The 27724-nt window shown below is 40.6% G+C and overlaps 2 protein-coding genes across 13 annotated transcripts; one reads left to right on the top strand and one right to left on the bottom strand.

Moving 5' to 3' along the window:
- Positions 1 to 511: 511 nt before the first annotated feature.
- Positions 512 to 7778, top strand: prkcsh (PRKCSH beta subunit of glucosidase II). 2 transcript variants are annotated; one of them, XM_084371419.1, is made up of 18 exons: positions 512 to 584; positions 970 to 1125; positions 1267 to 1383; positions 1560 to 1655; positions 1742 to 1799; positions 1938 to 2055; positions 2516 to 2645; positions 2881 to 2965; positions 3947 to 4025; positions 4155 to 4238; positions 4320 to 4484; positions 4573 to 4666; positions 5342 to 5411; positions 5544 to 5633; positions 5735 to 5809; positions 5910 to 6009; positions 6116 to 6275; positions 7556 to 7778. In XM_084371419.1, the coding sequence occupies exons 2-17, from the start codon at positions 1035 to 1037 to the stop codon at positions 6260 to 6262; spliced, it is 1599 nt and encodes a 532-aa protein (XP_084227545.1). In that variant the 5' UTR covers positions 512 to 584; positions 970 to 1034; the 3' UTR covers positions 6263 to 6275; positions 7556 to 7778. The 2 variants fall into 2 exon arrangements, with proteins under 2 accessions (XP_084227545.1, XP_084227546.1); XM_084371420.1 differs by having other exon boundaries at positions 583 to 671.
- Positions 7779 to 8146: 368 nt separating this feature from the next.
- Positions 8147 to 26068, bottom strand: elavl3 (ELAV like neuron-specific RNA binding protein 3). 11 transcript variants are annotated; one of them, XM_084371425.1, is made up of 8 exons: positions 25579 to 26067; positions 18619 to 18838; positions 18424 to 18527; positions 16124 to 16277; positions 15778 to 16006; positions 15227 to 15280; positions 14648 to 14686; positions 8147 to 13843 (listed from the first exon to the last, which is right to left on the bottom strand). In XM_084371425.1, the coding sequence occupies exons 1-8, from the start codon at positions 25585 to 25587 to the stop codon at positions 13516 to 13518; spliced, it is 1137 nt and encodes a 378-aa protein (XP_084227551.1). In that variant the 5' UTR covers positions 25588 to 26067; the 3' UTR covers positions 8147 to 13515. The 11 variants fall into 11 exon arrangements, with proteins under 11 accessions (XP_084227551.1, XP_084227550.1, XP_084227547.1 ...); XM_084371424.1 differs by having other exon boundaries at positions 8147 to 13864; positions 15778 to 16003; XM_084371421.1 differs by having other exon boundaries at positions 8147 to 13864; positions 25579 to 26066.
- Between the last annotated feature and the right edge of the window lie 1656 nt (positions 26069 to 27724).

The following is a 27724-nucleotide window of genomic DNA, read 5'->3' as shown; positions in this document are numbered from 1 at the left end:
TATTCATTTATTAGTCGAGGGTAGGGTAATCTTATTTAATTGTAGCAACACTAGCAAGACTATTATCAATGGATGTAATTACTAGATGCCCTATTTAGGCTCCCTATTTGATCCAGTATAGATCTGTACTGAAATGTAAGCAGATGATTTTTAATACTGCCCAGACAATGAGCATGAACACCTCGTTAAAAGTAGAATAAGTTTGCAGATCATGTGCGGAGACGTTTACGTTATTTTTTAGATTCATTTGAACGCTCATGGCAGTTTCTTTTAATAATCTTTGTCCGCTTAGACGCTATTACTTGTTCGCTTTTATGCTACTATTCAATTTCGTTCAAAATAACAGTTTATAGTCACAATTAGTACCTGCACCTGTCTGACATTGGCGTGAGATGGCTGCACCCTCAAGTCTACCCAGAATCCTCTGCTTCAGACAGGTGCCACGGCTCTCCGCCAATCAGAAGGCGTAAACAAAGCCTTGTCCAATCAGAGTGTAACAAGACAGCGAGGGGGGTGTATCTACGCATGCGCTTTGTCGCTACGGAAGTGGGCGGTGTGTTGGTGTTGACCGAAGTACTTCACCGGTAATGATAACCTTTTAGCTTGTTCTGTAAAGAAGAAATACACGTTTTATCTGTCTTTGTCTACTTTATTAACATCGTACGCAAGAGGTATTATGCTGTTGTTGTAACGACATACGTATAACTTGGTATTTTTTATTTAACCGTTAGTTATTATGCTTTGCTGTTAGCTAACGCTTTAGCTAAATTCGCTAGTTAGCATTCACTTGTTAGCTCTCGGCTAACTGAAAAGAAGACGTATTCTGTCTAAATACATGAGGCCAAGCGTACATACTTAATGTAGTTTTATCGCTTTTTCTTTATATAACGGTGTCGACCCTGTCACCGCATGCCTGTCGTTATAGTTGTTTCACTTTGCTTGCTTTATTCATCTGTACATCTTGTGTAGTTGACAGGGGGTTCTGGTAAAGCGGAGTCTTGTTAAAGTCTAACCCAGTGTGGAGCTGCACCATCATGATGTCCCACCAGTACCTCCTCCTGCTGCTCCTGTGTCTCGGAGTCTCAGCTGTTGAAGTCCTACGACCTCGCGGTGTCCCTCTATCCAGTAAGCATTTATGAATAAAAGCTACAACTACTTAAACAGATTCATGAGTAACCACACAGCTATGTATATTGCGCTTGGGTGAAAGTTCAGAAAAAAAGCTGTCATGGCACTGACTCGTTTTCTTCTGTTCATCCCTACAAGAACGGCAGTTCTATGAGGAGGGCAAACCATTTACGTGCCTGGATGGCTCCCGCACTATTCCCTTTGATAGAGTGAATGATGACTACTGTGACTGCGAGGACGGCTCTGATGAGCCAGGTGCGTATTTTCTGCATACTGAAGACTCTTGCATATCCCTCCAGTACTACTTTCTCCCCACAGTGTACTGAAGTAAATACAATAGTAAGGGATACATGTACATGACATCTGCTTAGTCAGTATGATGACAGTATTGAGCAGCTATTTTGTATATTTAATGACACATTTTTTTGCAGGTACTGCTGCTTGTCCCAACGGCAGTTTCCACTGCACCAATGCCGGTTTTAGACCAGCCTTCATCCCCTCCTCTCGCATCAATGATGGGATCTGCGGTATGAATTTTAAAATCTGCTGACTATTTCTTTTCAGGTGTGTTGTGCTGGCAGGATTTAGTTTAATGTTGTTTTTTCCTGTACAGACTGCTGTGACACAACTGATGAGTACAACAGCGGTGCTGCCTGTCAGAACACCTGCAGGTGGGAATGTTATGTGTGCTTTACAGTCTAAGCCCAATTTCTCCATAGAACATTTACACATATACTCATTGAGTCTCCGGAAAATGTTAAATGTTTTGTTTTTGTTGAGTTATTATTGTTATTTCATGTGACTTGTAGGGAGCTGGGGAGCAAAGAGAGAGAGGTCATGCAGAAGATGGCAGAGATTGCTAAGGAGGGCTTTCTGCTTAAACAGCAACTTATCCAGGAGGCCAAGAGGGGCCTAGAGGATAAGAAGGTATGAATGGCAAGAAAATGATTGGTATTAGTGAAAAATCAATATCCAGAGTACTGGCACATAGATTATTGCAGTGTCAAATATGTTGTTATACAGATGCCCCAACACTTGGTGTCTACACCAACTATTGTATATGTAGCTGCTGTATGTCTCTTGTTGAATAAGATGTTGAGTAGATAATGCTCAGTCAGAATGTGCCTGATTTACAGCCAGATAATGGATGCCAGCCATCTGAAGTCTCTTTTAAAAATCAAGCAATAAAGCTAATTTAAGGGTTGTTAAGTCTTCCAAGTTGCCAGTGAGTACTTGTGAAATTGGTGGCTCACATTAGTTGTTCTTCCCTGCTGCCTTTGTGGATTATGTTCCCTGGAGTAGATATTAGGCATTGCTTCATACAATGAATGGAGTTTTCTGGTATTATGTGAATCTTATTTTGTTACATTTTGATTTATTTCAACAGGCCAAACTTACAGAAGTTCAGGTTAGTAAGAAGGATCTGGAGGACAGACTGGAGGCCCTAAGAACTGTAAAGGAGACTGCAGAGCAGCCTGAGAAAGAAGCCAAAGAGCGCCATCTGAAGGCCTGGGAAGGTAAATTAAAATTTGAAAGTATATCACCATCCACTGTTTGTACGGAGCATCACATTCCAGATAGTGCAGTCTATTTATTTAGTTGATGATGCCAGGATGCTACAAACACGAGTAGTTGCTTAAACTGATGAAAGACTTCTGACATGAAGTTTAAATTCAAAACATGCACTAGCTAATGTAGTAGTGGGATCAGAATCACTGCTATCAATAAATGCAATTTTACTCTTTGTTTTAGATGAAAAAGCTGCTATTCGCCTGGAGAAAGACAAAGCTAGAATGGCTGAGGTGTTTCTTGAGCTGGATGATGATGCAGATGGCTTGTGAGTATCTGGACCCACCAGAATTGTCACATATCCGATTCCAGAAAAAGTTGGGATGCTGTGTAAAATGCAAATAACAACAGAATGCAACCAGTTGCAAACAAACTGTGTTTTTCGACACCAGTTTACGAAATATTCCCAAGCACATGTAGCAATATCCTTTGAAATAATTGTGTTTCACAAAGTGAATCTTGCACCATCCTCGCTTCTGAATGACTGAGCCTTTTGAGAATGGCTCTTTCACTCCCAGTCATGACACTGTCACCTGTTATTGAACCCGTTTACCAGTGAAATTGAAAAAACATGTGTTTTTGGAGCATTCCACAACTTTCCCAGTCTTTTGTTGCTCCTGTCCCAACTTGGTTGTGAAACGTGTTGCTGGCATCAAATTGAGATTGACAAAAAATTTACAGAAATCAAAGAAGATGATGAGATAAAACTTAAATATATTGTCTTTGTACTGCCTCATGAAAATTTGTCAAATGATAAGCAAATGATCCCGGTCATTGAGTTAGTTATGTTTTACACAGTGTCACACATATTTTGGAATCAGGATTGGGCCACCAATAATAAGGGAAGTCATACATTTATTTATTTATTCATTCTTTTTTTTTTTTTTAAGCGTAAAACTTTAGGAACACAGCTTTTCAAAAATAGCACAAGGACGAAATGCAGCATCAGTAAATCTTGAACCATATTTGAAGTTGCCTCGTGGCTCTGCACCTTATTTAGTGGGGATCCAAAATGGTGGCACACAGCAGATTTAAAACCTGATGGTATGCTAGAGAGATCACTACTTTTTCCTAAAGAAAAATGTTTGTGAATAGATTAACACTCTTTAAAAAGATGAAATGTTCGAGCCTCTCACTTTAGTAATTGGTCTATTGGTCCTTTTTTGTCGGTGACCTCATTGACGGACTGGTATAAATATAAAGAGTTGTTACTGTCACTCCTTGAATGATGTGTTTTTGTTTATCTCAGTGTCTCAGTGGCTGATCTTCTGTCCCATTCTGAGCTCGACCCTGATTCAGATGGTTCATTCACAGAAGCAGAGGCTCAGGTAAAGCTTTTCTTTTTGTAATTTTTTTTTCCGTAAAACACTGCTGTTCAAGTGTAGTTATCATTAAATGTTACACATCATATGGAGCCGAACAAATCAAAATGTGAATATTGTCTTTGGCTTGTACAGGGACTGTTGGGAGGAGTGGACAGAGTGGACACAGCAACATTTGAGTCTGTTTGGAATAACATCAAAGAAAAATATGTATCAGAGGTAAGAGCCGGATTATTCTCGTAGTGAACTCCATGTGTAAAAGCCTCTTCTCCTCTAAATTTGTAACTCTCTTGGCATCAGTCCAATGCAGACATCCCGGCACCGACAGAGACTCCACAGGAGGACATGAGGGAGCCAGTCCCTGGCAATGACTCTGAGCAGTACCCTGAAGATGACATCCCAGAGGAAGAAGAAGATGATGATGAAGAGGATGACGATGAAGACCCCGACGAGGGGGACTATAAGGTAAGCCCAATTAGTATCTCCATCAGATTTATGATGGATAATCTCAAGTTTTATTTTAGTGAGTCATTCTTATGTATTTTATAAGCAGAGCCCTCCCACAACACAGACTCAAGAAAAGAAGGATGACGATGATGAGGGGACTATGCCACCCTACGACGATCAAACGCAAAACCTCATTGATGGTAAGTGTCTGTATAAAGTGTCTGTATAGAGTGACTCAGCCTGTCCTCAGCTATGAGTGAGTCACGCAGCAAAATACCAGAAGTAAAGCACAGATGTGTCTGCATACCTTTCAGTTTGAATTTTAATGTGCTGTTTTAAAACTCATCACTCAAGGGCTGCAACTAGCGATTATTCTGTCAGTTATTTTCTTCATAATCAATAATAAATTGTCTGGTATATTAAATGTCCATTAGAGTTTCCCAAAGTCTAAGGTGATAGTGCTCAAATCCCTTTTTTGTCCACAACTCAAAGATATTCAGTTTACTGTCATAGAGGAGCAAAGAAACCTTAAAATATTTCCACTTAAGATGCTGGAATATGAGAATGTGGAGATTTTTTCTAAAAAAATGACTTAAACCTTTACCTTTTTTCAAAATAGTTGGCGATTGAATTTAATAGTTGACTACAAATTGTTAAATCATTGCAGCTCAATATCACTCATACATTTTTAAACTAAAGACCATAGCAATTCATCTAACAGCTGTGTGCTTTTGTACAACTGAGTTCTATTGCTTATCTTTTATATAAGCATCAGTAGGAAGGTGTGATTTGCTCAGACATTTTGTATGTGTGACTATGTAAGCACGTGTATGGGTTTGGACTAAATTTCCTGTAATGATGTATTTGATTCCCAGCTGCTCAGAAAGCCAGGAGTGAGTTTGATGAGGCTGAGAAAGCTCTCCGAGAAGTGGATGATCAGATCAGGTGAGTAGCGAGACATGAATTGTAATGGAGCTTCTTTGCCAATAATGCAATCAGTGTTTGTTTCCACAATTGCATTCTAACTCTCAAGGCAAAGGTATGAGTAATGACTCTGGATTTGCATTTTGTCTGCAGGAACCTCGAGAAGGAAATCTCCTTTGACTTTGGACCTGGTGCTGAGTTCGCCTACCTCTATAGCCAGTGTTATGAGTTGTCTACTAGCGAGTATGTGCAGACTCTCACTTTGGAAAACAATTATTGTATTTATTAATAATTTGGTCTAAGTTCCCATTTTTTGAAGGACTAAGTTTATATTTTGCTTTCAGGTACATCTATAGGCTATGTCCATTCAACAGAGTTTCCCAGAAACCAAAATATGGTGGATCAGAAACTAACCTAGGGTAAGAGAATATCTGTGGTGTTTGTTACTCCTCTGTGGTTTGTGCTGTTTCTTGTCCTCATTTGACTCATCCCTTGCTGTTCTCCATTTTCTTTCTGTAGAACATGGGGGAAATGGACAGGTCCTGAGGACAATATCTACTCTCTGATGAAGTATGAACATGGAACAGGGTGCTGGCAAGGCCCTAACAGATCCACCACGGTGAGTCTCAGACCTTACTTGATGTTTTTCTTCACCTGATTTTTCACCGTTTTAATGTTTTTCATTGGACAAGGCACATAAAAAAGGTTATTTTGATGTTATTCAGGTTAAGTTAACGTGTGGAAAGGAGACCGTTGTGGTATCTACCTCAGAGCCCAGCCGGTGTGAGTATCTGATGGAGTTCACCACCCCAGCTGTCTGCCAGGAGCCCCAAAGCCTGTATCCAGAGTCTCCTGGGCACACAGAGCTCTAGATCCACATCATTTGTGAGTAGCTCTACTTTTGTGTTTGTTGGCAAACTTTCAAAATGAATTTGAACAACCTCACATTGTATTGTGTGGGGCACATACATTATGTTGTGCAGCAGGCAAATCTTTTCCCCTGTAGGATCTTAAATTGGTCCTCCAATAGGGCCAAGACCTACACCTGCTCCTACAGTGAGCAGCCGATAACCATTTCTAAATGGTGCTAACTTAAGCGAAATAAAAATGAATGAGCTGCATTATATAAAGGTTTAGCGTTTAAACATCTTGTTGCGAAGAAAAGAGTGCAGTGCAGTTACATCCTCCCTTTTGAAGAAGAGCAGGACTGCAGCAAGAGCAAGGTAATAACTACTTAATTTGAGTTAAGTGTAGTTGTAAAGGTAATAGAGTATTAAGAATGAATAAATGAAGTATATGAGTGAGAGTGATGCATACTGCAGTATACTGCGCCACATTTTCTTTGGACAAATTATAGATAAACTGGACATCAATCAAACTTTATTTGTATACCACCAATTCACAACAAAAGTCATCTCATGACACTTTCCAAATTGAGCAGATTTAAACCATACTCTTTGATTAATTGTTGTATATATTGTTGTGACGTATTTGCTTTCCTTACTGGTGCAGCATTGCATCCATCCTTTACTGCAGACATTTTAACTCTTGATTTGGCAAGAGGTTTGTGACAGTTCAGCCTCTGAGTTCATGGCTGTTTGCACTGTTTTTGAATTTGCACAGAATTCTGCTAAACAGAAAGCATTTCATTATGCTGTAAGAAAGTATAGTATTTGATTTTTTTCCCCCCCAAAATGAGTTTTTGATTTTTCTTTAGGTTTATGTGCTAGGTTTGCGCTGTAGTTACAGCTTCAGTATACTGTGTATCATAGACGTTGCTTGCCCTGATGCTGCACAGAGAGAATTGATATCAGGGGTTCCTTACCTTGAAATATACAGTATATTGAACTAAGCTTTCGAGCTTTATGATCATGATAGTGTGGATGAGTCTAGGTCCATTCGAGTCAGTGTGGTGGTAAGAGGGTTTGGACAACAGAATTACTTTTTTTTCATATAATCAATCACAGCATCCAATGCAAATGGAGGTGCTGGCCCCAAACTAACACAAGAAGTGGATAAATCACTGGTGTAAACACTTCAGTCACCAAAAATGAAACCTCCAGGGATTAATTACAACTAAAATTGCCCTTCACTTTAACAACTAGCAAGTCATGACTTAAGCAAACAAGCCAGTGAAATTAACGTGTATGTGCTAACTTTTGCAGATTGTTCTTCAGGGACCACAGTCACTGCAGCAACATGAAGTTGCCATGCTGTAAGCGGCACCACCTTGGCGTCAGCTAATAATCAAGGATAAACGATGGAAATTCCAATGAGTGGTTATGTTGTCTACATATCCAATTTCCACTGCTCCCTGTTGTGTTTTTTCTCTGAATTATGTCCAATATAGTCATTCCAATGTTTTGAAATAAAGTTGCTTTTATCATATTCCCAACTTGTGTCCATTTCTAAACTCCAGCACAGCCATTTTGTTCCAACTGAGCTTCAATCGATACTGGTGGCTTCCAAATAAGATGGAAGCAATTTGTAGTAGTAGTAGTAGTAAATACAATATTAGGAAGATCAGAGTAGAAACAGTAATACATTTTTCCATTTTTCCTTTCATACTGTCAAACCGTTTTGCATAGTACTTAGTCTGCATTCATTTTATTGATATAAAAATTCATAAGGAAGCATGTTGGTATTGAAAGAAGGTCAAATCTTTGTGAAGGCAAACAAAATGTGAATACATGGTGTTGAAAACGACATCATTTTAATATTTCGTTAGATTTGTCAGTCAATAAAAATTGGGTCACTCAATATTTGTAACTTTTATTTTATTTTTTTCTGGCATGTAAAGTACAAATAATTAAACAATTCCATGAAAAAGTCTTCAAGCGTCTTCAGCTGAAATCCCAGTAATAAATATCCTAGACTAAACTGAAAGGTTTTTTTTTTCTTTGTTAAATTTTGACATTGTTCATTTGGTCATGTTTGGAAGTATGAGATTTTGTGTTTCTCCCGCTGACATTGGTGTCAGCAGAACTGTTTTGATCATTTTCACCTTTTGATTTGTTCTACCATTCCAGGAAAATGTAAGAAAAACATCACTAAGTTACTGCGTCCCCTCTTCTAAATAAATAGACACAAAATACAGTTGGTTGAGAAACAGAAGGACCACTCACCCCTTTACTACCCTAGAGACTCCCAAGAAAACCTTCCTGCAGCTTTAATGAGCTCGTCTGTATTTTGACGGAGCTCTTGGCTGGGTTTCCAAAAGCACAAATTGATATTGAAATTGATACAGATGATTTCAGTATTGCAATGCTTTTACGGTAACAGAACCCTTTAATATCATTTTTATAGATCAACCCATCAGCATTAACAGGAAAGCATCTTGAGAGCATATCAAACCTAGGACATCCCCTCTGTTCCTGGCTATTTGCTGGACCCTCAAATGGGCCGAAGCCTCACTACAGGGGCTGTCCCATGTCTCAGGGGTTCACAGAGTGGTTGAAAAAACAAGACTGTGATTAGATTAAATAATTAAAAGATTTTCATTTAACAAGACAAACAGAACACAGGCAGTAAAGGCATAACATCTAGCACACAGCATGTATGTTTATACACTTCAATTAGTTAAATATAGCAGTGCATTCTTTGACTATGGAGAACGTTTCCAAATCGTACTTCTAAAGCTGTTTTTCTATTTGTCCCCCTTTTAAGAAACGAAATGGTGTAACCACAATTTTGGCAAACTTAAAATCTTTTAAACTTGCAAATATAATGAAATAAACCATAAATATACACAAAACATACTTTATACGAGGCAATAATAATAATCATAATAAATAGTTTTTAAGTTAACAATAAGTTAAAACTACAAGCTTAAAGTCGCCCAAATAATACAAGTTTGTTGGCGCTATTTTGAATTTTTTCTGTTTAAATTATTTTATGTTGCAACAAAAGCTACCACAGACTTTTACAAACACAATTGAACACAGTTTGATTGAAATAAAAAAATCTAACTAAGTCTAAAATCTGCATACACTGTAAAAACTGCAACTAATTAAATAATGGAAGAAAAATAAATTGTACCCAATCAATGCAACCAAACAAAATCTTTGACCCATGTGTGTTCTCTATGGCAACATCAACAACACAAATACGCTCATTTAACAAGTGAGTCTTGATATGTAAATGAAATCAATAAATTACAGTAAAAAATGATATTTGAAATTGACATGGGCTAAAACTGATGATATATTAGACAGTATTCCTTTCAAGGTCATCGAGAATTGCTCTATTAAGTCAGCCAAATATGCAGTTTGTTTGAGCTTGCATGGTCAGAGCACAAATTAGGGGCTGAGGAGGTGATTATGGAAATTTATAGATCAGAGCTCTCATTGCTTGTTTGATTTTCTTAATGAGTCTGTTCATTTTAAAGTTGTTGTCTGAACTTTTTGCTCCTTTCACTATTCCGCAAACCTTTTCAGTGTGACGTTTAATTTCTTTTTTAAAAAATATATATCATTTGTTCTCAGTCAATATAAAAACAAAGCACATTGCACTTACTGTTCCATAGGAAAGTTTTTTTGTCTTTTTAAATGATTATTGTTGTTGCTCAAGCAGTGTAGTACTGTTTCCTGCCATGGTCCTTGGCTCTCTACTGTAGATGTAGGTCTTTGTATAGACAGTGTATGAAAGGTCATTTCGGGCTGTGGGGTTTGGTTTGTGGGTTGACTGTACTACATTGGACATGGCTGGGTAAACAACTCCAGCTGCAGTTCAACGTGGCCTGTTATCTCGGTTGTTCCTAACGTCTATCACTGTTCTCACCAAGTGCTCAGTCCTACGGTGCTATCTCTTGCAAATTGCTCGACCCGAAATGGCTAGATTAGTCTCTTTATGTGGTCGGCTTGGGACACAAAAAAGCAACAATCATTCAGAGTATTTTCGGGGGATGAAACAGTATGAGTCAGATCGAAAGATGCCAGAGTAAGTGGTGCAATGTTAACAGTTTTAAAGGATTAAATTGGTCACAAGACAAAGCAGATGGTATAAATGTTGGGGGAAATACATTATATGGATGCATACAATTTTTCCTTTGTCAAGAGGTGAACGGATTCGTCATAATTTATTTTTGATATGCCTTTTTTATCATTCGGTGTCTCATGAAATGTGTGCAAATGGGATTCCTTGCACCTGTTTCATTTTAGCATTTGGTTGAATGGTTTTAGGATTTACAAATGCAAACTGATATGCGCAACTTAGATATTTAAAAGTAATGATAACTGAAATTGTAGAGGGTCCTTATTCAATAAATAACATAGATTTGTACAGCAATTACTCAGGGAATAATATAGTTAGTCTTAATTTATCCTTCTTGGTACTGACTTGCAAAGCAATTCTTTGGCAAAAATCAAATCTATCTAATCATAAAGAATCATGCTCAGTGTTCATTATGAATCTGCGTCACTGTTTGAATCTGCGTTTTACCTTGTTTTTTTTTGCAAGCAGCTATTCAGTTTTCAGCTGGGCAATGAGCCGGTCTCACTGCAACTTTGTCTGGGATTCTCAAGTCAAAGAACTTCACTTCACTGCACCATCATTAGGCAACACTGTACACAACTTCAGGACACGAGATGCGAGTGTGTCTAAGCACTCAAAAGTATAGATGTGTCTGTCAGGTTATACCCCAAACTGTTTAATTTCACTTTTTTTTTACATCGAATTTGTTTTTGTTAAGTTTGTTTCAATTGTTCTGATATGGTTCAACGGTTAAGTTTGTACGAGATACAATGTTCCTTCGCCCCCTCCCTAAATCCCCACCCATACACCGCATGCTTATTCCCCCTTGCTCTGCAAAGATCAGAGGGTTTAAAATAAAGCCATGCGATGTCCCAATTTTTCCAAGCTTAAGAATCTGTAAAAATTCAGCACAAGGTCTTGTTCCTTTGTATGTATAAAAATAGATTTATCTTTAATGTAATCCTTTCAAAGAGATCGTCCTCTTTGGCTAACACAGCGTCATTTAGAAAAGCAAAAGCAAAAATGTCTTGAATATACTTGACCTTATTTAATCTATAATCATGTGCAAATGTCTTGATATTGAAAGACATTAGCTCTCCCCACGGTAAATCTTAAGTCTGTTCTGAAACAGACATTTCAACTAGACAGGTTGGCCTTAATGTTTCATCAAGGGTGCCATAAATAATTTCCATGCAATTGGGTTGGGGATATTTTGAGAAATGCTATTTTTGTGATAGTGCCAAACAGATCTGAAGCAAATAAATAAATTCCTTTCTGTTGTGAACAGAAGTATAATTATGACACTTATTTTCAGGCTTGATGTTGTACAGTCATCTTTTGAGAGGGCAGGAGTTCAAAGTTTCTGGGAAGCTTTTAAGAGAATAGAGGGGTTTTAAATAAAACTGAGTAGCATTTGGCAAAGCTGTAGGAACTGGTAATCTTTCTCCTCAAAGGATCAGTGATAATTTTAACATTGCCAGATATCATTGCTCACACATGTGACTGACTCTAAGTCAATTTTAAATGTTCAGTCATTTGAAACTGCAGCCCTCTTAATCTGCTCTATACATGTTGTTAGTCTAGAGCTCATGTGTAGTAAAACTCAGACCTCATTTACTCTGGAAGCTTCTATCTGTGCACTAGACTTAAGAATAATACCGGTGCTCTTGAGTTTTTGCTCATCTGTGTTATTTCTCTACAGACCTCCCTTGACCATTGTTTATTCCCTCGGGTTTGTTGTTTTACGTTGTCTTCAGAGTTACTTTTTGCAGCTGCTTGGATCGTAGTCATATTCAAGCTGTCAAATTCCCCGCTTGTTTTTATCTCACTGAATCTGAAGACATTACCGGTAACATTCATAATCAAAGCACGTCAGCAAGAGCAGTATGAATTGTCCGTCTTTCTTTTTACCTCTTGACACCAGATCAGTTAAAGGGATATCACACCAAATCATGGCAGACAAAGCCATGCAAAGTAAAATGGCCTGTTTGGATAGTGTGAAATACAGGTGCAATGGAAAAATGATGCAAAAAGTGAAAAAACACCGGTATTTTCCTTTGATGTGGCTGTGTTATGGTGAAACGGTTTTCCCCTCGCACTTGCTCTCGCCCACCAGAGAATTACTAATGAACGCTGTCACCATGGGAGCACTGCCACTCTGCTCTAAGTTCACAGACAGTCTGCTTGTGAGAAATTAGAAGAAATACAGGAACTTTTTTCTGTTTTTGTGGACTAAATATTTATATATCTTCTAGTTATTGAACTGTGTTTCTGTGATACATAAGTGTACTATTGTGTTGTTTGGTGTGAGACTGTGAGGGAAAGAGTGATTCTGATGGCCTTCCGACTACTCTTTTCTGTGACCAGTATTCATTGGTTTGCCTAAATCTGAGTGGGTCTGAGCTATCAAGCTCACACAGGGTAGAGAAACTGCCTTCACGCTAGGCACCATCTAATGCAGGTCAGGAAACAGTAGTCAAAGTTTCTAGAAAATGCTTACATACTCGGCTATTATAACCACCTTAAATATTGAATATATAGTTATATTTTAATAGACGTATATAAGAGAACACTGTTTTTTAATTTCATTTTCTTTGATCTAAAAAAATCGCTGATTCAAAATGCCCAAGTGTAAAAAAGTGACTACATCCTCTCCAGCAAGATAATGGGAGAGATGGTGGGGTAAGAGTTTGGGTAAATTGCACATATTCGTTCATTTAAATTTTTGATCGTTTTGTTCATCAGTTGTCATTATTTGCCTGAATTCAATCAAAGCACTCAGTACACATTCTCTGTCACATTCGTTAGACTGTCTCCTAAATAGATAGCTCTGGCCCCTACCCAACAAACCAGCTACGTACCCCTTCTAATTCAATCCAGGCAAATATAGGGAAGGACTAGCATGTTGTGTAAAGAGAAAAGAAAAACTCCACTAGTGTGTTTGTTTGAAACTCTGACTTGTGTATGGATATGTTTGGTTATGTGTGTGCATGTCTGTGTGTCTGCATGTCTGTGTTTGTGATAATATATCATGAATTTGTGTGAGAATGTGTCAGAGAGAGACTCAGTCCAGGCCCATGTAGAGTGATGGCACAGGGAGCTCAGGTTGCTCTCCCTGCAGGTCGAAGGAGCTGGTGCCAACAGCCTCTCTCTCTCAGGCCTTGTGCTGCTTGCTGGTCTTGAAGGAAACCTGCAGCACGCGGTCGCCCAGGCGGTAGCCGTTAAGGCTAGCGATAGCCATGGCGGCCTCATCGTAGTTGGTCATGGTGACAAAGCCAAAGCCCTTACATTTGTTGGTGGTGAAGTCACGGATGACCTTGACGTTGGTGACGGCGCCGAAGGGCCCGAAGAGCTGCCACAGAACGCTCTCGTCTGCCTCAGGGGACAGGTTGTATACAAAGATGCACCAGCCGGCTCCAGTTGGACCGGTAAGGTTGACGCCGGCCAGGCTGGTCATGCTGTCAATGGTGATGGGGGAGAATCTGGGGAAGAGAGTAGGAGAACTACCATGGGTGTCATTCTGAAGTTCAACACAGCATTCAGTGCTCTATACTGTTTCTTATGGGCATGTTTCTCAGTGAGAAATGATAAAGATTGTAGTCGGGTATGGAGTCGGGGGACCCCATCTCCATCCCCTCTGCTGTACAGTAAGTAGATAAATATGTGTGGGCACCACAGTGGCTCCAAACTACCTGCTTTCATACAAAATGCCACTGTGTGCCCTGAGACACAGACACCCACACAATGTGCATATTTTCTCATTTTCTCTGCTGACCAAAGCCTCTGGAAGAATTAAACACATGAATCACAATGTTCAACGAAAATCACAGTATTGAACAAAACACAGAAACCTAGAGAGGGATGAAAAGCAAATTGGAATCAAATCATACACAAACTGGAGCAAACAGAGGAGACGCAAACGGAATCTGGTATGTCCATGCTGGTGAAAAAAGGGGACATTAAAGCAACTGAAACTGACAATGTTAGTTCATAAATAAATACATAGAAATTATTTCTATTAATTAAAAACAAAAGAACGAAAAGGTTAAACAAAGCCATGCCAGAATACCCTGCTGTTAGAAGGCTGCACCATTGCCTATTGCAATTACAGGTAGTATTTTGTTTTCTGGGCTGCTTCTGTAACATGGTTAAATGGGCAGTGGGCATTAAAAATTATGGCCATTATATCTGATTTCGAGATGAAGTCAGCAGGTGGTATTCCAGGCACTTTGTTTGAGGTTTTATTTTGGCATGGATGCTTTTGAAAGTACACCTTTGGCATTTACCTCTTGACTCCGTAGCTGGCGTTTAGTAAATTGTCGAGTCTGCAACGCAAGAGGGAGAATGAAGGGGATGCAGAAGTTAGTTATGAGATCTACAAGGAAGGGGGGCTTTCAGTTAACAAGTTGCTCCTTCACCAGCTGGCCTCCAGAGGGCATCCTTCACTGCAACGCAGTCCCAAACCATCCAACCTCAAACTGATGCCGTTTAAAATAGTCCTGTGAATATGCGTCTCAGCTGGTATTTATTGTTCACTGTCGTTTAAGCTCCTAAATAGATCCCCCTTTAATAGTTTAAATATACGATCAACAAATCCTGTATCATAGGTCATTTTACATCTTCTTGTTAAAAAAAAATATCCATACTTATTAAATGAGCATTCCAACCTGAGACGGTATCTACAATTGTTTGTGAGGTACCATGAAATTTTGAACCTTCAAAATTACCCAAGTATAGATGTGGCCAACATCTGGCAGTTTCAATCTTTATGATGCCTATGTAGTATAGGCACAAATTAAAGATTCAGTAGTATTCTTTTATGTAGCTTTATTTTTTATTGTATTTGGAAAAATCTGGTCTCTTACATTGGTTTTGAGCTGTTATTTGGATCTGGACCCTTTCCAAGTGAAGGGATCATGCTGCAGTTTAAAAGAAAGTCAGAGAAAAAGAGTGAGAAGGAGGGACAAGAAATATTGCCTATTCCTTCTGTACTATAAAGCAATAATATTGCTTAAAGTAACAGTTTACAAATAAGTTGTGTTAGTAGTGACAGAAAATTTGTTTTGGCTTTTAAATGTTTTCGATTACACAGTTTTCCTTATAAAAGTAGACCATATTACTGTTTTTAGCATGTGCCACGTCATCTGATTTTTCTTGTATATTTACTCTTAGCTAATCTCTGGTGTCGTTGAGGCTTGTATAAAAACATTTTAGAGACTGTAATTTGACTGTTGACTCAAAAACGACATCCCATATCATACTGAAACAATGAAATATTGACACATTTAAACAATTGCCATTGTAAAATAGTGAGATACAGCAGGACAACCTGTGATTTGGTCTTGAAACAGTGGCTTTTTACAGACTATCTGTTGATTAACTCATAGGTGGTGTGACATTGGTTAAGGTTCAGTACCTGAAACGCTGAGTCTGGTGGTGCAGGGGCCCCGTGTAGCGGCGGGCAGCAGTCTGGTACAGCTGAGTCAGTAAGGCCTGGCCTGTCTTCTGGCTGGGGTTGTTGGCGAACTTGACAGTGATGGGTTCGGCAGCACCCAAAGGCTTCTGTCCATTCAGACCTTTGATGGCCTCCTCTGCTTCGTTTCGCTTGTCAAACCGGATGAAACCCACTCCTCGTGATATGCCTGCTCCGATTAAGAAAACAGACCAATGTTACTACCTTGGCATCAAGGACAGTGGCGGCCTACCATGTTTTCATTCAGAGAAATGTTGCAGACAGCATGAGGAGTGAAATAAGGCTATACCTGTAACTTGGTCCACTAGGATGCGGGATGTAATGATACGACCATATTGGGAGAACAGCTGTTCCATGTCCTTCTGGCTCATGGTCTTCGGGAGACCACTCACATAAAGGTTGGCATCACGAATAGATGCCGAGCTTGGCCGGGCATATGATACCTATAACATCAACATTAGATAAATCAGTATGTACATTAAATGTATTTACCCCAAAATCACAAGTTTATCTTAAGATATAACATGTTAGAAAGATCTGATGTAACTGGTCTGAGTTTCCCAACAAGTTCCCAACACAACATCATTTTGACTCCTACTGATTTTACCATCTCCACAGTCCCAACTGTCTTTTTGCTATGTGTCGACTTAATCAGTGCCTTTAAGCTCACACTCAGGCACAATGAGGCTGTCACAGGCACACTGAGATGACTGTAACCATTACCCAAACTGATACCAATCATCAGTTAACAAGCCCAAGTGTCAGCTTTGTTTTGCACTGAAAAACATCAGCCTTGGTCGATGTATTTTCCTGAATTCACTGGTGACTTAATTAGTGCACGGCCATTTTTGGTGCGTCTGTGTTTATATCCCTTATGGTTTTCTGTTGGTCTACTTTTTAGAACATTTTACATCTGGTACTGCGGAGAAAATATCTGATTGATTGTAAAATAAATAGATAAAAGTCACACATTTTCTTGTTTTTGTGTTTATGGGTGCAAGCGAACACATGTGTGATAGATAATCCAGTGCAGTGCATTGTTGGGAGTGCTGTGTTTGTGTGTGATGGAGAGACAGAGTGAGTGTTGTCTGAGATAGGCCGAGCTGCCCTCCCTGTCCTGCCTCCTTCCTTTGTTTCTATCCTCTCGGGGAGAACAGCTCCACTGGCAAACAGCAAACAATGTAAGTGCATCACAAGACTTGCGGGATCCTTGACAACTTATAAACACACTGTCCGCACACGTACACACACACTGTTTGTATGCATATGTGTTTGTCCCATAAATATATATGTTCATGAAATGTATAAATATTTGTAGCAATAAAATGTGCTTATTGCAAAGGCACAGAGAAACCTGTGATGTGAATTGAAAGGACTTCTTATATTGTCTGTCACATGAATACAGGTGTTCTGATTTCATCCATCAGTACTAAGCACCAGTGTCTATTGTGTACACAGACAGACTGTATGAGCAGGAGGGTTGTGTGGTGCAGTGATTAGGGTGTTCTGGACGAGTCAGGGGGGAGTTGCTGTGTTCGGGGAGCAGAGGCTGCCCTATAATTAACCCTCTCCCTGTCGCTCCCACAGTACAGATGGTGCCTGAAGCCCATATGGCCTCTAATCCCGTCATTGGCATTCTGCTCTCAGAGCTACCCCCTACCCTTCTACTGCTGCCCCCTCCCTCAACGCCTTACCCCTCTCTATTGAAGCCAAAAACCAGCAAGATAAAACTATGGTATTGACCGGAGGAGTTATTTTTTTAAGTTTGAGAATACAATTTAAAGAAGTTAATTTTAGTCAGTGATTCTACATAAAATCATTCATGGTTGTCACAACATAAGATTAACAGCATAGCATAATGATTGCCAAGACAGTCAACACTTTCTCCGTGGGTAAGAAGTAATTTCTCATGTGCAAACTGTTAGATAAGATTATAAATAAATCTACATAGGCCTACATATATATATTTATATATGTTCTTCCACAAACAAACCAAATCTGGCACTCCTGCATATAGCTTGTTTGATCAGTCATTAGTCAGAATTAGCGTCCCTATTCATGGACAGCTGTTGGATGATCACCTGCTCTGCTCTCTCAGAGATTTGATTTCTCAATCCTGCAGTTTGTCTCAATCTTTGATCTACTTTGATCAGGTCGGGGGGGATGGGAGGAAGTAGTGTTTAATAATATGGCCCCCTCTTTCCCTCATCTGATTTTGGGACAAAGAAGCCCCCTAATTAGGCTAGATTGGAGGCAGATGGGGTAACCTGGACTGACCCTTGTGCACCACAGTCGGGCTTCCTAATTACATTTCCATCACAATAACCTCTGCATGCTGTCCGCCTCTTGCTTTCTGACCTCCACTCTCCTTCCCTTTTTACCCTTTCTCATACTCTCTTTGTTCTAGCCACCGCTCCCTTCTGCCTCCTCCTCCCCATTTTCCTCCCCTCCCTCTGTCACGTCTGCCGCCACCTCTCTCAACAACCCCCCCTTGACAAAATTTCCACTTCCTCTCTTTTTGTCTAGCACGTTGTCAAGAATAAAAAAAAAATGAAGCGTGATTATTGTAGAGAGGAGAGGTCCGCTCACCTTGATTGTTTTAGTCTGCAGTTTCAGACCATTGAGTGTGTTGATGGCCTTATCTGCATCATTTGGATCCACATAGTTTACAAAGCCATATCCCAAACTCTGACCTGGTGACAAAGAAAGAGCCGTAGTGGTGTCAGTGATTCTCAAAACAGGTTCTTGTTATAATATATTTTTCCGTCATGGACAGTGTTGTACCTGTTATCTTGTCTCTGACTAGCTTGCAAGACTCGATCTCTCCGATGCTACCAAACAAACTTTTGAACTCCTCCTGGGTCATGTTCTGAGGCAGATAGTTGACGATCAGGTTGGTTTTGCTGTCGTCTGTGGAGCCATTGGTGCTAATGACTGGACCATTAGGCAGACTGGTTCCGCTTGGACCGTTGGACACCTGGGTTTCCATGGTGCTGATTATCTGCTGAGGAAGAGGGTGGAGTTAGATTTATAATTCTCAAAGAGACACAAAAGGTGGCTGTATAAATCTGCATGTGCTCATAGTTAACATATAATACATGCACACATATGAGCTATACACTCAACCACACGGACAGGCTGTCCACTTTGTCACTGTCAGAGGGAAAGGTCAGGAATCAGCATTGCAAAAATGGAGATGGATACAAAGTGTAATTTATCATCTCCCCTCCCCCACGTTCACCCCATCTTTCCTTCTCTCTCTCGCTCCCTGCCTCTGGTCCTGCAGATGTCACAGTCCTTTTTCCTAACTCCTCCCCTCCCCCCACTCTCTTCCAGGGTCAAACACCATTACATCATTACACAGGGATGGATAATAGTGATGGTGGTGTGTGAGGCTGGGCGAGTAAGGGGATAAGATGACGGACAAAAGGGAGAGTGACATTGTTAAATGGATTTGATGCTGAGGAGTATCACGGTCTGGTAGAAAAATAAGTTGGGATTAAACGTTTGTTCTTCTGACTTTGTTAAGGTTTCTTTGTGTTAATCTGATATTTATTTTTGTAAGTAGAGTAAGAGTGTGGGTTAATGCACAGTGTACTGTTTGTGTCTACTGTGTTGCTCAGGAGTACACCGTGTTGCTTAATTTAATCCACAGGGGATTCTCAAGGAACATCTGTGTGGTCAGAAACAAAACTTCCTGCTCCACTTCCCTTTCCTCACTCTCTGTCTCTGGATCATTATTTCTATAAATCTACATGGATTGCTAACAAAGGAAAACAATATCCAGAGTTAAATGAATTGCTGTGTCGTTATTAAAAGTGATGCTGATGTTATGTAGCAGCACAGATTGGTATTTTAATTAGAAAAAATATCTAATATAAAAGGGATATGTACTGAAAATATGCAACAGCTTCAGGCTTAATATCAACTATTTAAATTTGACATCTTTTTATTTTATAATGCATAAATTGATCATCATTCACACGCCTCATTTTCATGTCTAAACTTCATTAGAGTACATATTTGATTATATGCATGTTTTGAGTTGAGTTCTCCATGTTGTCTCATGCAGCTGAAATTAGCCTCCACATTACCATTCATGTATTTGTGCAGCAGGTGCTGATGCTCACTATCCCTTTGCACAAACAAAAGTCTAAGGTGTTCAGATAAACTGTTTGAATGCAGTGTGCCATTAGTGCCAAAATGTAAATCGTTATGTCAGTTTGTAGGTTCAAGCTGCTGCAGATCTCTAACTCGTGGGTGTTTTGAATGTCAGTAAAGCTAAATGAGTCTCCTCTAAAGCTTTCGGGGTCTTACAGTGCAGTGCAAAGCAACAAAGGCACTTAATTAAAGAACCTTGAGAATTATTTCAAAATTATATTCAGGGAATTTCCTCACTTGATGGAGAAATACTATGACAGAAATATTTAGCATTTAGCCAATCTCGCTTTTTGTCTTCCTCTAATAAATGACCAGCTTAATTTTGATTCCAAAAGAGAGGTGAGCATGATTTCATTTTAGTATTTGTTAATTATATTAAATTCATTTATAGGTTCTCTGCGTCTGTGTTATCATCATATTACTAAAAGGATGAATTTGTGCCTTCAAATCTTCGTGACATTTCATGTGTTCTCTCCTTTTCGTTCGTCTGCGAATGGGTCTGTCTAACCTGCCTTTCTGCCTCGTCTCTGTAACCTGCTGTCTCGCTTTGAGCCTCACCTCCACTCAGGTTGCCCAGGTAACAGCCCCTCAAAGACTGCATTGTTTCTAATGGCTGGATGTCTTCCTTACTTTAAGCCCAGCGTGCGGTGCAGTCTGTGCTTATTGGGAGCACATATACAGGTCAGACATTTTTCCTTCATGCTTGCAGAAGCAGGGAATATCAGTAAGTCAAATTGATAATGACAAGGGGAAGAGGAGCACAGTGACAAAGTTAAGACAGACTAAAAATAAAATACATCAGACACACGTCTGCGCACAAAGGCAGTGCAACGTAGATAGCAATCACATCAAGAGTTTGATGCACGGCTCAAATGCCTTTTGACTCTCTTTTTCGTGCCATTATGAATTATGATGTGATTCACACATACGTGTTGAGAGAAAAAGGTGGAATCAAGCCATTATGTTGTATTTATTATAAGATTAACCTAGTACGTTTTTGTGCGATGTGATGCATCTGACGAACAGAAATATGAGCCACTGGATGTGTCCCAAATATGACAAAAGCATTTTGAAGGAAAAACATATTAGGGCAAATTTGACTTGCCAACTGAAATAACCCTCAGCGTGGCAGAACACACATCCCCAGTGAACAGTGTGAAGTTATATAATTCACAGACCCACTGAGTATGGGATGGGCACTGAGATTGGCTGACACAAGCAGCAACTAAGATTAAGATTTTCGTGCAGAAATAGAGGGAAACAGCGTGCTTTGAAGTAATTTGAAACAAAAAGAAAAGATAAGAAACACAGAGGATTGTTTCATCTTTGAGAAGTCATATTTCATATCGCAACAACAACAACAAAATAGCCTAGTTTGGATTGCAGTAACCCAATTACTATGATGTAAAAACACGATAAATCATTGTGATGTTGCAGTAAAGCCTACAGTAGCATGAATAATCGCAATACGCCCAGTATAGATTTGCTCCAGCTATAGGCTCCAGACATTTTCGACTGCTGGAGACAATAAAACCGCTCTCTCCAGGGGAACCTTGTAACCACATCTTGGGTGTAAATATGGCCATGGACGTTACTGTCTAAACATATTTCTGTTTAAGTACCTGATAAGGACAGAAACACGGCACATTAATACAAATCTTGTAAAAGACTCTCAAGGATTCCAGTTGTTAGGGTTGCAATATGTGTCCCACACTGCTTTTTTCTATTTTGGGGTTCTGTGAGATCTCCCTTAATATTTAATGTTCTGCATCAGCATCGCCCACACATGGTCCCAGACTTGCACGCAAACAAGAGCCCTGCCTCCTCTGCCAAACACATGAACCCAGACTTGCACGCAAACAAGAGCCCTGCCTCCACTGCCAAGCACACGTACCACCTACACTGTACACAATTAAATTACAAAACACAGAAGCATTACATGACTGAATGTAAATGCAGTCTGTGTTCTCTGATGCCTGTAAAACAGCTTTTCTAATTTATTTCTGCTCCAAATGCAGCACAGCACTGGAGGCTATAATGTACAGAAGAATAATTGTTTCCCATTCTAACTGATAACGTGAGATTTTGTCATGTTACATGTTACAATGCACTTTGAATCACCAGAAATCCACCCTGAATGTGAGATATAACACGTCACCATCGGTTTCTGCTTTGGCATGCAGTCGCAGCAGAACGATTAAGTGTTTGGGAATTTTAGGCTTAGTGTAGATTTAAATTCACTGGCTGTATGCCTGCAATATATGTATTTTAGTTGTCTTTGTCTGGACAAACCCAATAATCAATGACGATGAACACATACGAAATCCACCTGGATATTTTCAACTGACAGCTTTCACAATGAAGATAATGATTTATCCTTTAAACATATAACCTTGTCTGCTGTCCACATTATGATGCCTTATATAAAGATTTTTCTTTCTGGAAGGCATGAATCAGAACTGAATGCTAGGCTGAAGTGTAAATGAGCCTTCTAAATAACACAGATTACAGGATTATCCCAAACAAAGGGCATTAGCCACACTCTCTGCAGCTTAAGGGATCATGGTGGCAGCTGTAAAACAACAGGACGACAGGAGTCACAGCTCATGTCAGCCATGCACTGAGGCTCCATCCTATTCTCCGCTCCGCAGACTAAGAATAAAAGATTTCTAAAAGATTTCAGCTCTCTGAGTATGTGCTGCTTTGATAAGATGGGAGCAGACAACGTCAAAGGCTCGGGGAGACAAATCTGTCCTGCAAGTCCTTGTAGCATGCGGGGCGCTATCCAGCGTGCTGAAAAAGGGAGTGGCTTTCGGACGGTCTCATTTGAGGCCACAGAGGCCCCTGAAACCAGCAAAACACCACCGAGTCGTTTCATTTTATATTTTGTTGACTTTAAAAACGCTTTACCTCGACTAATTTATCAATAAATCACAAAAAACGGCTATTAAAATATGTCAGATGCAAAATATAATCCCTCGATTTCTACGTTTCCTTTTTTTTAGTAACCCCCCCTTTAAAAAAAAAAAAAAAAAAAAAAAAAGCAAGACTTGTGAGCTCTGCAGGCATTCATGAACCAGAGCGCCTTTTTGCTGAATAAACGTATTGAAACGACCAAACAAAAGAGCCACCCGTTCCTCCTCGTCTCCCTCGCAGAGGCTATGGCAGCACTATGAATATTAATGTAAACAGTGGCGCTTTGTGTCGTGGCCAGGGGCTGCAGGACTCTCCGGGAACAATGACTGTTACAGTTGCCAGCCACAAGTCAAAAACGCCATGATAGGTCAAATAAAAACCAGCAATCCGATTTATTTATCAGCTCATTCCCCCCAACAGAATTACTACTCTTGTATTTAGTGGAGGTTTTAATTTAAAAAAGCGAAATGTGTTGTCTGTTATTAACACGAATAAATAATGTCGGAGAAATAATGTTTTTTCCATAACTCTCATAAAATTATGAAGATCAGTTTTATGTGCCATGTGCAATGAGATTAAATGATCCATATTTGTAAAAGAAAGTAGTGTCTCTGTCACAACAGGCTTCATATTTGTTGCTGATAATTACATGAAGTTATTGGCAACAGGAGCCAAATCGCCGCTTACATAACAAAATTGCATTTATCGCCTCTTCTAAGTCAGACAGGCCACGTCCTAACTGTAGTAATGTAACACAACATGACGCCTTTTAATGATTGTATTTTGGACACACTGTAAAATGGCCTCTAGCCTTTTATCAGCCAACAAGATTTACATTTAATTCTGCGTTTTTAACCTGACATCCAACAACTGCTCGGACCGGTTTACAGTGAGGGCCTCGGCTGCCCTTGTCCTTGAATTGTGTAAGTGCCTTGGATAGGTTATCTGACTCAACGCTTTTATTTGCTTGCCACTGCGGTACAGGCATGGAGGACTGCGGACCATGTGGAGGGGAGCCACAGCCTCCGTCGGTGGGTTTCTGTTTAGGTCTGCAGGGGACAATAGGTAATGTACAACAAAGAGAAACTAAAATTGGCACTGAAACGTGTCAAGTGGACAGTTCGAGCCGCACAGATGGTGAAACAACGTGCTGTCCACCTCCATTTTATGAGCATAATATTTCCGAGCGAGACTCTGACTATTTTTTATTCAATAAATGAGATTTTAAAATAGTTCAAGGACCAACTCCACCTCTCACATCACCTCCTTCTATGCGTTAAATAATATATTTTGTATTCCCACTATTCAGTCACACACTGAGCAGCCAGACATTTTATCATCTGAGGATGTAATTACAATCCTACGTGATAATCCCGCAGTTTTCCCAAAATTAAACTGCTAAAATACTTTATGGATTATTTATATTTCACATTAATAAGCAGGTTTTTACAACACGTGCTCGTTGGACCGAGCAGCAGTCAGCAATCTGCTGCTGATTTCCTGTTTATTCCCTCTCTTCTGTAATTTCATGTAAATCTGTCTGGTCTTAATTGGTCTGCTTAGATGAACTATCTGTTGTGAAGCGTAATACATGTCAAGAGGTAAAGCGGAGTGGGCCTTTTGAGGCTTCAAGGCCCTCGTTTGGTGCTCCAGTCCAAAGAGACACGCCCAATCCGGCCGTCGGCTCAGAGCAGAGCTAATTTATCAGCGCTCACATCTCCTTTTATCCGACGAGCGCGATGCAAGCATGGCCATCTTGTACGTATGCGATCTGGTACAATTGGAGAAAATGCGCTTAAAATGGAGATGTCCGTGCGCGTCCTTACTGTCGCGGCCTCAGAGATTTCCAGCCCATTTACTCGGTTGCATCGCAACGAGAACCCTGAGGAATTTGGACTTTGTCTGATTCAATGCAAACCGATGGATGCGTAATTTCCCTCCTCCCCCTCCCCCTCCCGGAGTGACTCGACCCTTTTTTTTCCTCTGCCTTGCTGGATGGGCCCTCAGCCTCCGAGGCATCGTGTTTTGTCTCAGAAACCCGTCTCCAGCATCCTTGTGCTGTACGAGGCAAAGAAAGCCAGTCCTCCCCCCCTCCTCCCCACTGAACCGAGCCGCCTCATCGCTTTACTGCCTCTCCATCACTGTAATCCTGCGGAATTCCTACATCTTGACTCCCGCATCATTTCGGAAATATAACCAAAAAGCAGCGACATGCTGGCAGTCGGTGTGGCTGCGATACATAAACATAAAGGCTGTGCTATCTAAAATGGCAGGATAAAGACTTTATCCATCGCTGGTGATGACTGCAGGCTGGAGCGCAGCCGGCATGGCGCATCACTCAGTATGAGATTGCTAATTGCCTCTATCGATCGCTAGTCCTATCATAATAATATGGTATCGCATATTGACCAAAAACAGAGGACACTAATCCCTAAATTCTCCTATGTTTTGGCATGTGGACATAGCCACGGAGCTGTAATTACATTTATATTAGTCTCCAGTACAGATACATCAGTAAGATATGAAATAAATCAGTGTATGGCTACATCACATGTGTACATGCATTGCAGATCATAACAAATCTAACATAAAGGCACTGAGATACAACGTAGGCATGCTGCTACAACCTCCCCTTCACAAATATAAGAGAAATAGAGTCATACGTACAGTAACCATTCTTGACGTACAATGAAAGAAATCTAGGTCCGTCTTTGCACTGGTCTTGAAGCTGAATGCTGAGTCTCTGTGTGCTCTTCGGCCTTTATATTATATGGCCCTTATGTTCTGTCAGCAGTCCAAATGAAAAAGAAAAAAAAAGAAAAAAAGGAAAAAAATACAATCTTCGCCAGGGAATCTCAGCCCTCTGAGATTGTAGGTGTCCTCTATAGGATGAAAATGAGGAGAAAGGGGTTTTCTACTGAATGATGATGATGGGAGAGCGTTCTCTCCGAGTGGCGTGGGCGATGGCACAGAAAAAAAGAGAAGCAGTGATCCTCAGCAGGGTGTGTCCAGGGGAGGGTGTTCTGGTTCTGCTGTTTTTATGTGTAATTCCCTGCTCCTCTCGCAGACTCCTTCTGTGCCTCTGCTGCAATGTTCTTCTTTTATGCATCCTCCTGGCTGGCAGAGCGCGCTGCTGATTGGCTAATTGTGCAGGGAGGGTACTACATGGCAGCCATTGCAATGCGCTCCTCTCCCATTATCCCCTTCAGGAGAGATCACCAAGAGTCCCCCCCTCCCCACCCACCCTCCCTCTTCCATCCATGCCCTTCCATCTCTCCACTCCCTTTTTCTCGCTGCCCTTCCTTTCTTCCTGCCCCCCTCTTCACACACACACGCAGAGCGGAGTGAATAGGGCTCCACCTGCACTTTCAGAACAGATGGGTGCAGCAGAAGACAGCAGACTTGTCTCTCTCATTCCCCATACTTTGCACTCACTTCCTCCTCAGCACAGCCCCTTCCTTTCTCTCTCATTCGCCATTTAGGCCGGTTTGAAACCATAGCAAACAACTTCACTCCTCAGGCCTTTGTCTTTGCAAATAAAAGCGATTTTGAGTGTAGATTCGTGGACTTTCAGAGCCCACGTTCTCGGCTGACAATCACAGAATTCAAGCAATGGGCGGAAAAGACACAAAATATGCAATAATTGGGTGTGAATTGTGGCTAGAAACAAAGCGTTAAATCCATAATACAACTAATGGGTGGATGATTTCTGGACCTCTCAAATGCAAGGCAGATGGCCAGCTATAGGGTCAGGTGCAGACATGAGAATAACAAATTAGATACCCCCTGAATTAATTCATGTCTATTCAATGAAAAGTTGAGAAAGGTGCAGTTGTAGCTCTGATCAGGCTCTGCTGAATGATCTCTTGTCTTTGCTTTATGAGCAGAAACGTGGGCCACAGTGATTTTTGTCTTACTTTACAACATCCCAACATCCCCTTCCTGAGGAGTTCTCATCCCTCACTGCCCACCTCCTGCTGCTCCCTCCTGTGTCTAGCTGTGTGGTGAGTGCTCACTGAGACATGCTGTTTGGGCTCATCTATAATGCATCCCCTGCCCCGGGACATCATGTGTGACAAATGACCTATTTCTGTGCAGACCCCCATAGGGCCTTGACCTGGGGGGGTGGGTGTTCGTGCAAGTGTGCGTAAATCAGTGTACGTTTGTTTATTTGTTGACGAGTCTAGGGTTGCTGTTCATGTGAGGAAATGAGATGGTGAATGGAGGCTGTGCTTTGTTTAATACTAATGTCTTCGGTGTGTGTTTTTCATCTGTCGATGAGTGGTGCTGATGTGAGCCCTCTTGTAACAACAATCGGTTTCTCGGCTTTGCTCTCCCTAACTGACCTTGAGGAGTCCTCAGACATCTCTGGTTGTGAGGAGTGCTGGTGCGAGGGAGAGAATTGTTTGCGTTATTGACACTGACCACTTGCCTTCAATGGATCTGTGGATGGATGTTAGTCTGTACTAAGATGAAGATACAGCACAGGACACTTGAGCATCTAACGTCCTCATACTGTATGTCTCTCTCTGTTTCTCACACCTTCCAGTTCCTCCTTCCCAGTCACTCTCGTATACCCCCTCTTTTTCTTTCTGTCATTGTCCTGTAGCTCTCTTCCAGTCAGATTTTGAACATGGGCCCTGTCTGATATTTTACATAATTGCCTTACATAAGTAGCAAGCTCGGCTCAGAGCTTGGATGATATTAGTGGAGATGAATATTGCATGAGGAAAGCACTCGTTAAGCGTTAATAAGAGGATAGAGATGGAGCCCCACTGTCAGTCTGTCTTAACCCCGCCCCCACCGTTCTGTC

This window comes from Pagrus pagrus, assembly GCF_965226575.1.
Source record: "Pagrus pagrus genome assembly, chromosome: 13".
In the NCBI taxonomy this organism is placed as follows: domain Eukaryota; kingdom Metazoa; phylum Chordata; class Actinopteri; order Spariformes; family Sparidae; genus Pagrus; species Pagrus pagrus.
This window is presented reverse-complemented; position numbering and strand designations above follow the sequence as displayed.

Coding starts and splice junctions, on each gene's coding strand:
- prkcsh (XM_084371419.1), top strand. CDS start 1,035: ATGATGTCCCACCAGTACCTCCTCCTGCTGCTCCTGTGTCTCGGAGTC. Junction 1,656..1,741: donor CATCAATGATGGGATCTGCG/GTATGAATTTTA, acceptor TTTCCTGTACAG/ACTGCTGTGACACAACTGAT. Junction 2,966..3,946: donor GATGATGATGCAGATGGCTT/GTGAGTATCTGG, acceptor TGTTTATCTCAG/TGTCTCAGTGGCTGATCTTC.
- elavl3 (XM_084371421.1), bottom strand. Junction 16,278..18,423: donor TGCAGACTAAAACAATCAAG/GTGAGCGGACCT, acceptor TTGATGTTATAG/GTATCATATGCCCGGCCAAG. Junction 16,007..16,123: donor CCTAGTGGACCAAGTTACAG/GTATAGCCTTAT, acceptor TCTTAATCGGAG/CAGGCATATCACGAGGAGTG.